We start from the raw sequence: 12,722 nt of genomic DNA, 5'->3' as shown, positions 1-12,722 counted from the left end.
TGGTTTCATCTTCAGATGCTTGTTTGCAACTCCTTTCCATTCCGTAATAATCAGCAGTGGAACATGGTCATTGTTGTGTGACATTTTAGTTATTGTTGTGTGACATTTGCAACTGATGTACTATGCAGCTATTGTGAACTCATGCCTGACCATATCAGACCAAATTTGAAGCTTTGTATTTGATGATTCCATCTTGATGCACGTAATAATTGTTATTCCCAAGCTTGCATAATATCAGCTGTGGCAATTTTCATTTCATTTTTGTTTAGCAATAATGAATATGGTGTCTTGGGAGTGAGAATCTTATGTAAAAGTTCCCAGAGCTGAAGAGTTGACTCACTCACTGATAAGAGTTCAATTGACAGACCAGGGGATTATTTGATGGACACATTGGACACTTTCAGATTCGGACACCAATTTTAAAGAATCCTGACATGGTGATTTAGACATATCAAAGATCCACAACACTAATTTAGATTTTGTATGATTCTGTTATCAATATTTTAGGAAGAAGAATTTTGAAAATGCACACTATACTATTTTGGCCTAGTTCGCCACCATTGAATGGGCACAGTCTTCAAGCCACTGTCCTCATTACTCAGTCAGGGCTGGAAATGGTCTTGCTGCAGGATACGCTTGTGCCTGTACATTTCATGCACAGCACATTGTCATACATATTTTTTGTCGATTTTCTGCGTGGTAGCTCACTTGAATGCAATGTATGCCGAAGCATGCACATGTGCATTGTGAAATATAGACACGCCCGCGGGGGCCAATTTCGGGGGCCAATTTCAACTCCATCTTGAGGTTGCAGTCGAGTCAAACAATGGTGAGAAATATTAAGGAGACCCTTGTCAACGTTCTGCATCCTAGATGATACAGTATCATGCTTAGTCTTGCGGTAGTTCGGTAGGAAATGTTGCAGTAATGTTGGGCATGTGCAGTTGTTTGCTGCAGTTGTACACGTACCGTAAATTATGCCACACAGCTAGCATATTCTGTGTTCAGTGTTGTCCTACTTCAAATGGGCCAGGTTTCACTTCCCTTATCACCTTGCTGCATGTGAGGACTCAAACCACCCAATGAGTCAAATATGTCATGTATAAAGGATGTAACTAGACTGTGTTTAATTGTATTGTCCTGACCCTGGTTGTGGCTATGGCACTGACCGTTAAGCCGGAGACCTGGGTTCGATTCCGGGCCAGGACTGTCTCCTGATCCTCCCCTGTCTCTCTCCCATTGCTTCCCTGTCTCCTCTCAAACTCACCTGTCCCGTAAAGGCAAGAAAAGCCCCAAAAAAGTAATGTATTAAAAAAAAAAAAAATCATCCTTGCTATATTATTATTGGCTCTCATATGCTCACAGTACCTCCAAATGAACTCGCATATTTAACATGAATTTCAAACTATGGATATTACCAACCAAAGTGTAGCGCATTAACAGTGAGTAATCTAAAGAGGAAAATTAAGCTGGCATCACAAATGCAAAAGCAACTGCTGTTAGAAAACCTGTGCACATCACTAACCACTCTGTGAGTTGCACAGTTTAAAATGGATATTTAGGGTGTATTTATGAACATACTTAGAATACCCATAGCTAGCTGATTCTAAAGATCAAATTAAAGCTGATTCTAAAACCCAAATTTGCCAAATAACAGAGACAGCAGGAAACGTCTTAATGTCATTGTGCATTGCAGACAATCAAAGAAGATACAAGTGATACAGTTGTTATATCCATGAAGCCACCAGCTTTCAAAGGTCAACAATGACAAGTCGATGTCATGAATTTCCAAAACCTCTGCATACCACTGACACAAAAGCAGGAAGAACTGGCATTCAAATGTTGCTACTGGACATGAAATGAAAGGAAGGGAAGCGAGAATGGGGCGAGAAAGTGGAAGGAACGGTAGGAAAGCAAAGGAGCGGGGAAAAAAGGAAGAATGAGGTAGAGAGCCTGTTGTGAGAACAGCTGTCTATGTCCATACTGTCTTAAGTCCATGTATAAGTACTGTCTATGTCTATACTGTCTATGTCCTTACCTAGATTAGTCTATGTCTGTATGGGAAAGCAAGAAATGTAATTTCAAATTCTTTGTATGACCAGTGCATGTAAAGAAATTGACAATAAAACCTACTTGACTTGACTACTTGACAGCTGCATTTTTGACACTTTGTCTCTGTGTGTGTGTGTGTGTGTGTGTGTGTGTGTGTGTGTGTGTGTGTGTGTGTGTGTGTGTGTGTGCGCGTGCGCATGCGCGTTCAGGTGGGGAACCGTGTCGGCGTGAAGAGGTGTAGTGACGACACCATGCACATCTTCATTGATGGAGAGGATATGGGACCAGCTGCCACGGCTGTAGCCAAGGTAGAACACACACACACACACACACACACACTTCCCTCTCTCTATCTCTCTCTCTCTCTCTCTCTCTCTCTCTTTATCTATCTATCTATCTCTATCTATCTCTATCTCTATCTCTCTCTCTCTCTCTCTCTCTCTCTCTCTCTCTCTCTCTCTCATACTCACTCACTCACTCACTCACACATACTCAGGCACACAGACTAGGGGTGGCACGGTTCACAAATTTCAAAGTTCAGTTCCTTACGGTTACAGTCTTTTCATTGTTTTCATATTATTTTTAATGAACTTGAAGTATTCAATATAATTATGAAACACAGTTATGTAATGTAATCGTCCACAAATTTAATCTGACGCAACTGTGACAACGATGCATGTGGCGTCAGCATTTCCTCCTCTCAGAGCTGCACTAAGGTATCAAAGAGGAGTTGGCCTCTGGAGCAGTTACAATTGACGAAAATCAGATAGGGAAAGTCTACTGTGTGGAAATATTTCAACATAGTTGTCAAAGCCGGAAATGGGGAACCTTCTGGATAGGTTGAATGTGGGGATTTTGCAATTGTCGTCAAGGTATTTCCACACAGATATACAGTAACTTGTAAGTCACCTAGACTATTGTCATTTCGTTAATAATAATAATTATGATCATAATTATAATACATATATATGTACCTGACAGGAAGTACTCTTGTGTGTGTCTGTCCTGCAGTTTCTCTCTCTCTTTCCCTCTCCCTCGCTCACACAGTTTATCCCTCTCTCCTTCTCTCTCTCTCTCTCTCTCTCTCTCTCTCTCTCTCTCTCTCTCTCTCTCTCTCTCCCCCTCCCTCTCTCTCGCTCACACAGTTTATCCCTCTCCCTCCTTCTCTCCCTAACTCGCTCTCTCTCTCTCTCTCTCTCTCTCTCTCTCTCTCTCTCTCTCTCTCTCTCTCTCTCTCTCTCTCTCTCTCTCTCTCTCTCTCTCTCTCTTTCTCTCTTACGCTCACATTGTTTCTCCCTCTCTCACACATACCGTACATAGATACTGACTCCCTCACCCCCTCTCTGCTTGTGTGTGTGTGTGTGTGTGTCTCTGCAGAATGTGTACGCGGTGCTGGACCTGTACGGCAAGGTGACGGCCATCTCGGTGGTCAGCTCGTCGGCCTCGGAGGACACGGAGAGCGTCAAGGCCCCCTCGCTCTCCTCCGACAGCTGCAGCGAGGGAGAGGACGACAGCACGCCGGTAAGGAGCAGGAGATGGGGACACACAAGACAGAGGGATGGAGAGAGGGATAATGAGAGAATAGATGAGTGAGAGAGAGACTATACACACACACAGATAGAGGGACGCGGCAGTGAGGGGGAGAATGGCAGCACACCACGCTGGTGAGCGTGGGCACGGATACACAATGAGAAAATGGTAGACATTGGAAATAGACATAAATATGTGTCCATATGTTGGAGGAAAAGAGATTGAGAGAGAAAGACATGGAGAAATGGCGGTGGAGAGAGATGGTACGACTACAGAGCAACAGCGAGGCAGAGAACAACAGCACTACACGGAGAGCTGGGAGGCACATGACAGAATGAGGCGACAACCAGAGGGGAGATATGGAGACAGGCAAAAACTGATGAGCAAAGAGAGGGAGAGAGACAGTAGTAGAGAGAGGGAGAGATGCAGATACTGTGTGTGTGTGTGTGTGTGTGTGTGTGTGTGTGTGTGTGTGTGTGTGTGTGTGTGTGTGTGTGTGTGTGTGTGTGTGTGTGTGCGCTAGTGTGCGGAGGAAGAGAGATATTACATGAGAGAGATAGAGATAGAGAGAGATGGATATACAGGTAGAGAAAAATAAGCATTGCAGAAACGAGAGAGAGAGAGAGAGAGAGAGAGAGAGAGAGAGAGAGAGAGAGAGAGAGAGAGAGACAGAGAGAGAGAGACAGAGAGAGACAGAGAGAGACAGAGAGAGACAGAGAGACAGAGAGAGACAGAGAGACAGAGAGAGAAAAGCGAAAGATTCACTCGTTTTTGTCTGTGAAGGAGATTTGCACAGCACATTAGAGAGAAGAAAAGAGAGGAATGAAGCTGGAGATCATGATTATGGCACCCAGGAGAGAGAAAGGGAGGGAGGGAAAGAGGGATGAGGGAAATAAGAGAGATGGATGACAGCCCGGCGTCCGGGGGTTGCTGTGAAAATGAAAGCCACGTCACCTGACTAGGACCCTGCTCTCTCTGTAGGAGAGAGAGAGAGAGAGAAAAAGAGAGAAGGCAGAGGAAGTGAGAGATGAGAGGAAATGAGTGCAGACAGTGAAGGTGAAGCAGAAATATAAGGTCAATGAAGAAGCTATTTTTTTTTCCCCTCCTCTGGATACTGTGAAAATCTCTTCAGTTTTTCAGCCCTTTAAAAGTCTGTGGCTGCTACTGCCGTGTGAGGTTGTAGACAAGAGAGGAGGACACTGCTGCAATGTACTAGGTCAGCAACTGCAGTTTGAATTTGGGGAAAGACGTCCTTTCATGCACCTGTGAATGGCAGCAGTGATCTACATTCTAGGGTAAAGAAGGTTAACCTGGTTCGTAAGGGCATTCCTCCCTGCCATTCATTAGACCAGCTGATTCTAATCTACATCAAATCAAGTTATCATCTCTTCAGATGGGGTTTGAATGAGGTTGGGGCTAAAATCTGGTCAGCTGGACCGTACAGTAAATATAGTGTAGAAGGTGAAGATGGTGCAGGACGAAGGCTGACTAATTTAAGTGTGAGGAGTCTTTTTATCCCATGGCAGGATAGATAACAGTTGAAACGTTATCCTATCCTGGCATGGAATAGAAAAAACAAAGAAAAAAGGATTTTTGGTTTGCGGACTCCTCACTCTAAATAAACATACAGTTAGTAAATCAAGAGTTCAGATGCAAAACCCCCTAACTCCATTTCTAAACACCTGCACTTCTATATTTTTAGAGAACCCTGTTGTTGGTTTGGTTTACATTCATGTACTTGATAATACATATAAATAGTTATATTACATAAATAAAATTTAAAAAATGCAATTTTGATAGCTTTGTAGTTAATAAAAATGAATTAAGATTATTTTCTGAAATGGCACTTAGGGGGTTTTGCATCTGAACTCTTCAAATATTCCTTGAACTGTGGGAATAGAAATACAAGCCGACTTTGTTTGCCATTTTGAAACAAGTACAAGAGCTTACTTGAATCATATTGACTACAGAAATGGGAATGCCCGTGTTTTTTTTCTGGGAAATGTTCTTGGATTTAGTGTGAGAAATTGTGTAACCCTTCTTCACTTTGCTGTTGAATTTGAGATGTTCACTTATTTACTATGTAGCACCATGTGAGGCACGTTACAGGACTGTTCATCAGAGTCAGTTTTATTGACCAAAGTATACATGTTACATAAGCATGGAAATCGACATCGTATATGTTATCTCTGTGTGACAGCATGAGCTCCATGTAATAAGTGACCCACCCTGTATGCACGTGTGTGTTTGGATGCGTGCCTGTGTGTGCTTGCTAAATGTATTGCGTCCGTTCATTATACGTCTTTGTGATCGCCAAAGCCTGTCCCCCTTTGAGGAAGACGGAAATGGCACTGTCAAAACATGTTAGGTAAAAGGAAAATCTTGACTGAAACAGAAGAAAACTAATGTGTGTGTGTGTGTTTGTGTTTGCAGTGCGAGGCTGAGGTGCCCGCTCAGGTGGCGGCGCCCACGGCCATGGCGTTCCTGGAGAACCACGGCAAGAACATCCAGCTGTCCAACCAGAACCTGACGGCCGCCCGCGTCTCCAGCTACAACCAGGGCCTGCTGGTCACCGCACAGCCTTTACCACGCCAACAACTCTTCCAGGTCAGTGCACATACACATACATGCATAGATATGTATTATAACGCATGCAGGTAGACGTTTAGACATGGAAGTAGATAGCGTAGCTACTGTCATGTCCAGCTCACGTCTCCAGCTACAACCAGGGCCTGTTGGTCACCGCACCGTCTCTACCACGACAACAACTCTTCCAGGTGCGTGTGTGTGCTTGCAAATGCCAGAGATGGTTGATGGGTAGAGATGATTCATAAAACATTCATTCCTATTTTTGGAGGTTACAGCTTCTTAGGACAGCTGAATAGATTCCACTTTGTTGCTTTGGCAAAGCCTAGAATGCTTCATTTCTGTTTGCTATACGATCTTTACTAGTGCTTCTTTATGCTTCTTTATGTGTACATTTAACACAAAGGCAGATGTTTTTGAAAGTGTCCCAGATGTCTACATTATACAGCTCTGCTGTGATTGGACAGTGTTGTTTATGAATGTGTTGTCTTGTGTAATGTATGGGTGTGAGCGAACTAGAGAGGCTTTTATTGAAATGCAATAAACCTGTGGTTAATAAATATGTAGGTTATGTAGGTTGTCAGGTAGATCATCTTATTGGTGCAGTCATTTCTGTCGAGTGCTCAGGTCGTAGAAATGTATTTTATTCTTATGTCACACATGGGTAAAAGTAATTCCGCCACATTTACATTTTACATTGTGTGTCTGTTGTTGTGTATCTATGTGTATGTGTTTCTTGCCTTCTTGCCCTGAATTTATCGAGTGTATCTCTATACTGTCCCCAGTTCCAGATCGATCGTCTGAACCCGTCGTGGACGTCGTCTCTGTCGCTGGGCGTGATTGGCTGCTCCCCCGACCGCCTCAACTTCCCCTCCACCGCCTGCTGCCTCAAGCGCTCCGTCTGGCTGCTGCAGAGGGACTCCGTCTTCCACAACTCACTCAAGGTAGCGGACACATGTGAACACACACACACACACACACACACAAAGGGTGCATTCCAATATGCACACCCCCGTCCACCCTTGCTCACTTGCCTGCTTGTGACCTCATTATGAGGTCATTGACAACTGAAAATGAATTCAATATCTTGCAAAAGCCCAATTCTAATGTCTTTTTCTCATTTGCAATTGGGATGGTGAATGAAAAACTCAAAAGTTGTTGTGGCTAGGCTGACAGCTGGGAAACTTAATTGTTTTCTCCATGGAGACAGGGCCAGGAGACGGGGCGAGGCCACAAGCGCAAGTGGAGGATGGGAGTGTGCAAATTGGAATGTACACAATGACACACGCACACACACAAACACACTCATGTGCACGCACACACGTATCCTCAGATCTGTGAGCACTACAGTGTGTTAGGCTCTTCATGTGAAAAGTAGCCAAGGTATATTATATTTCACATGTTCCCCATCAAATAAACCATTGGTTCTCAACCTTTTTTTGAGCAAATGCCCCCTGGAGCTCATCCTAAGCCTCCCAATGCCCCCATGACTTCATCATAAGTCTGCCAAGGCCCCCCTTACTATTAAAAAATATAAATGGACTAACGCCCCCAATGACAACTAAGCACCACCCCGTCTCAACTGCATCCTTCTCAACGCCCCCCTTAGGACTCCCCAACGCCCCCCCCCGGCTGTACCGCTTTCGTTGAGAAACACTAACATAATCAATTTCTATCTATTCTATTCCATCTCCCTCTTCTCCTCTCCTCAGATCTGTGAGAACTACGGGCCCAACCTGGACACGTGTCCCGAGGGCACGGTGCTGGGGCTGCTGGTGGACTCCAGTAGCTGCCTGCACCTCTACGTCAACGGCATGGACCAGGGGGTGGCCGTGCAGGACCTGCCCTCCCCCTGCTACCCCCTCATCGACCTCTACGGACAGTGCGAGCAGGTCAGTCAGGACCACAGCCGCTCACTGTGTTTTAATATGTGGATGATGTTGTCGTGTTTCAAGATCATTGTTTGTTTGATTGTACATTATTGGTTCAAGGTCCAATATAGAGTAGGGTGCATCTAACACCCCTTGGAAATCAAAGTTTTGCAAAATTTCTCTGCTCTTGCAGTATTGTTCCTTCGCACTATCATAGCTTCCTTGCAAATGTCTAACAAATTCATGATTGATTCTCCCATCGGCCTCTATGGACAGTGCAAGCAGGTCAGGACCACAGCCCCTCGCTGTGTTTTATTAGCCTGATAATCATGACGTTCAAATCTCTTCGAGACTTGGTCTGACCAAGAGCATAACAACTAACATTCTTAAACGGCATGGTAGACCCACCTGCCTTGGTTTGCTACTGGTCGAGGGCAGAACAGGCCGAGCCAAAGTTTAAGCCAAACATTTCTTACTCCCAATAGAACGTCTCTGCTTAAACAACGTCACTGCCTTGAATACGCCTCTACCAGGACGGTTGGAAATGCTCAAAGTTGATTAGTTCCCGACAAAGTGGGTGGAGTTCCCGCTGTGGAGGAAACCCGAATGTAGGTGAACAGACAGTTTGCCTGAGCGTGTGAAGCTGAGCCGATGGTGTTGCGTCACTGCGAGGGCGGAGCCTGGGTAGTGTTTTATGTGGATGACATTTTACTTTAGGTTTCAGTTCTTTTCATGCAGGGCACCTTTTAATTAAGAGAGAGTGTGGGCACAACTGTGATGGGCGGCTGTGTGGCCTAATGGTTAGGGAGGTGGACTTAAGATCAGAGGGTTGCAGATTCGATTCCCGCCCTTGCCTCTCCCTACACTTCCGTCCATGGCTGAAGTGCCCTTGAGCAAGGCACCTAACCACACACACATTGCTCCAGGGACTGTAACCAATACAATTGTGAATATGTGTAAGGCTCTTTAGATAAAAGTATCTGCTTAGTGTAATGTTGCCATGTTTTATTTGGTTTGTTGATGTTTATTTACCCTAGCAGTTCCAATAAAGAGCAGTCAATGGGTTTGAATACAGTAAGACTAAGCAGTGATGTGCAACTTGAGAACTTTAACACATTGCTAATCTCCCTGGTAAACAAATGCCTGAGTGGCAAGCTTCAAGATTGTTAAAATAACAATGAAAAGCCTCTTTGCGTATAACTTAATAATGGGTGTGTGTGCGTGGTATGTGTGTGTAGTAGACCATGAAAGCCTGTTTTGGATCCATTTCATGGAACCTTTGCACTGAATGAAGTTGTCACAACGAAAACAAATAGCCCCTCCATGCTACCTCCCCTGGGCCCAGTTATGCCAAACAGAAGATTAGCTGCTAAACTATTCAGCGCTCAACTTTAGCAGGCCCTCTTTGCTTTGAACAGGACCCTTCGCACTATTGTATCAAACGTTTAATCTCATCGCTTTTTCTAACCACCCCTTTTGCCGGAAATACCCAAGTCTGACCTGGATTTAGTGGCGCTAAGCTCATTTGATGGTGCCTGTGTTGGTTGGCACCATGACTGGCACTGCTACTTGATTTCAAGTCTGCCACACGGAGAAAGACCCATGAGTGATATGGTTCTATGTTCTCTGGCTGTCATGACAGGTAACCATAGTGACGAATAACGTGCCTGAGGTGGGGGCGGAAGGCGGGGAGACACGTTGCCAGGGAGACATGGAGAAAGCGGACATGGTTGATGGTGAGTGAAACTTTTGGAGATTCAACTCCTAAGTGTTATGGTTGTTTTTACATTGTGTGTTTTATTGGTTATACTTTATTTCACGGTTCCTGTTCCACTAAATAGGTTTACTAAGGGTGTAACAGCACGTAACCTTAAGGACTTGCACTCTACCTAAGGGTTGGGCATGTACCCCTTTGTACATAATACGACTTATTTATAGATGGAGACACAAAAAAGGAACCTCAAAAAAATAAATTGTTGCCCTTTTAATTTTTGAGGTTTGTATTTACAGTAAACTCTGTGGATGTAGTTTTGAATTTTTGAATTCACTGTAATCTTTCAGAAACATATTGTTGTTTATGTTAACATACTGTATGTTACTTGGCTTGATGTCATTGTGTAGAATGTGCCGTTCGCTTGAACGGGGCTCCCCAATTACTGCTGAATAACACACGTGTTGGTCTATATCAGACCGCTGTCCATGGTGATGGACAGAATGTCTGCTACCTAGCAACGTCAGCTGATTTTGACACTTGGAAATCTGCTGAACTGTGCAAAATTTGCAGCCCACTTCGGGTTGGGGTCCTGCAACTCTCATCTTCTCGCCCAACGTTATCCTTTACTTAACATATTTGTTTCTTCCCGTATCTTTTGTTATGTTTTAGTGTCAGTGACTTGTGTGTGTATGTGTGCGCGTGTGTGTCGGCTTGTGTCAGTCTGTGTGTCAGTGAATCGTGAATGAATGACTTGAGACTGGTATGAGATTGATTCACAGTGACAGAAAGATGTGTTGATTTATGAGGCTCAGTGCACAAGAGAATGTAGCTCCTTTAACCCTCCTCTGTCACAGCCTCACCTTTAACCATACACCAGCTGTGTGTGTGCGTGTGCGTGTGCGTGTGCGTGTGCGTGCGTGCGCGCGCGTGCGCGTGCGCAGATAAATATATCCCTGCTTTTAATTTTTGAGGTTTGTATTCATAGTAAACTCTGTGGATGTAGTTTTGAATTTTCGAATCCGCTGTAATCTTTCAGAAACATATTGTTGTTTATATTAACATACTGTATGTTACTTGGCTTGATGTCATTGTGTAGAATGTGCCGTTCACTTGAACGGGGCTCCCCAATTACTGCTGAATAACAGACGTGTTGGTCTATATCAGACCGCTGTCCATGGCAACGGACAGAATATCTGCGACCTAGCGACGTCAGCTGATTTTGACACTTGGAAAACAGCCGAACTGCTCAAAATTTGCAGTCCGCTTCATGTTGGGGTCCTACATCTCTCTGTCGTGCGCTACTCCACGGAAGGGACCTTCTCGCCGAACGATATCCCTTACTCAACATATTTTGTTTCTTCCCTTATGTTATGTTATAGTGTCAGTGACTTGTGCGTGCGTGCGTGCGTGCGTGCGTGCGCGTCAGTCAGTGACTGGTGAATGAATGACCTGAGACTGGTATGAGATTGATTCACAGTGACAGAAAGATGTGTTGATTTATGAGGCTCAGTGCACAAGAGAATGGAGCTCCTTTAACCCTCCTCTGTCACAGCCTCACCTTTAACCATACACCAGCTGTGTGTGTGCGTGCGTGCGTGCGTGCGTGCGTGCGTGCATGTGTGCGTGTCTTTGTTTCTGTGCATGTGTCAGCGTGAGAGTGACCGACAAATACATCGCAGCTATGGTGTGTTGCAGAGCCTGCTGAGTGATGCTGCTTGGATGATTGCTTGCCCTACCTCTGAGCCATCTTCTTGGTTGACTTCTTTGACATCTCTCCTCTCGTCTCCTTGTGTCTGTTCACCTGTCCAGGGATCAAAGAGTGTGTGGTTGACATGTTGACATCTCTCCTCTCGTCTCCTTGTGTCTGTTCACCTGTCCAGGGATCAAAGAGAGTGTGTGCTGGACGCCCCCTCCTGAGGTGAACCCCAACAAGACGTGTGAATACCAGGCCCTCTGCTCCCGCTTCAAAGACCTGCTCACCCTGCCTGGTGAGGAGGACACGAGAGGGCGTACTCGTTTATACTCCTCCACCTCCCTCTCCCTACCCCCTTCCTTTCTTTCTCTTTCTTTCTTTCTTTCTGTTTCTCTCTTTCTCGCTTTCTGTTTTCTTTCTGTCTTTCTTTCTTTCTTTCTTTCTTTCTTTCTTTCTTTCTTTCTCACCTCTTCTCTCTCCCTCTCTCGCTCCCTGCCTCTCTTCCCAACGCTCTTTCCGTTTCCTTCTCTTCCCAACGCTCTTTCCGTTTCCCTCTCTTTTCCCTTCTTCTTCTCCCCCTCCATTTCTCTCTTCTTCGGCGTCTCTTCCTCCCTCCCTCAGCTTTGAGGACTTAGAATGTCTGTTGTCAAGTCATCATGACCTGGCCTATCCTGCACATTCATTTATTAAAATAATACTTTGCTAATCTTAGTCAGCCGATGACCAGCCAAAGTTTATGTGAAAAACGTACATATTTTAAACCTCTGGATCTTTAAATTTGCATCTATTTTTTCCACTTCTGTGGTTGTTCCATTATCTAAAGATAGCCACCTCAATGGACCCCAGTATAGCTCATGCCATTGTCTGTGTTGTTGTTCTCTCCCTCCTAAAGATGGCTACTTTAACGAGGATGCCAAGTATAACCTGTGTTACTGTGAGTCCTGCCACAAGCTGCGTGGCGACGAGGCCTACTACAAGCGCGGGGAGCCCCCCCGGGACTACGCCCTCCCCTTTGGCTGGTGCCGATTCGCCCTACGGTCAGTTTAACCTCTAACGTGAAACCTCTCACCAGTCTTATTTTCCACCTCACTCTCACTTTGATCTCTTTTCCTCTGACTTTTTTCTTTCACTTGGCTGAAAATGGTTATTTGAAAGACTGGCAATAAAAAAACGGCAAAAAAACACTATGTTGTGTATTTCCTATTATGGACGGTCACGGACATTGTAATTTATGGTCAGAAAGCCTGTGGATGTTTGTTATAAAGTGCAGTTCAGC

General features: G+C 44.8%; 1 protein-coding gene across 3 annotated transcripts in view; it reads left to right on the top strand.

Moving 5' to 3' along the window:
• Positions 1–12,722, top strand: part of neurl4 (neuralized E3 ubiquitin protein ligase 4) — a 79,347-nt gene that overhangs the window by 60,934 nt on the left and 5,691 nt on the right. For all 3 annotated transcript variants that reach the window (XM_063187157.1, XM_063187156.1, XM_063187153.1), the window contains 8 exons: positions 2,262–2,360; positions 3,430–3,573; positions 6,016–6,189; positions 6,954–7,112; positions 7,881–8,060; positions 9,682–9,775; positions 11,634–11,741; positions 12,339–12,483. In XM_063187157.1, coding sequence (XP_063043227.1) covers positions 2,262–2,360; positions 3,430–3,573; positions 6,016–6,189; positions 6,954–7,112; positions 7,881–8,060; positions 9,682–9,775; positions 11,634–11,741; positions 12,339–12,483 — 1,103 coding nt within the window. The remainder of the gene's footprint in view (positions 1–2,261; positions 2,361–3,429; positions 3,574–6,015; positions 6,190–6,953; positions 7,113–7,880; positions 8,061–9,681; positions 9,776–11,633; positions 11,742–12,338; positions 12,484–12,722) is intronic.

This window comes from Engraulis encrasicolus, chromosome 21 (genome assembly GCF_034702125.1).
Source record: "Engraulis encrasicolus isolate BLACKSEA-1 chromosome 21, IST_EnEncr_1.0, whole genome shotgun sequence".
Classification (NCBI taxonomy): domain Eukaryota; kingdom Metazoa; phylum Chordata; class Actinopteri; order Clupeiformes; family Engraulidae; genus Engraulis; species Engraulis encrasicolus.
Note: the sequence above shows the minus strand (reverse complement) of the source record. Positions and strands in the feature narration are given on the sequence as shown.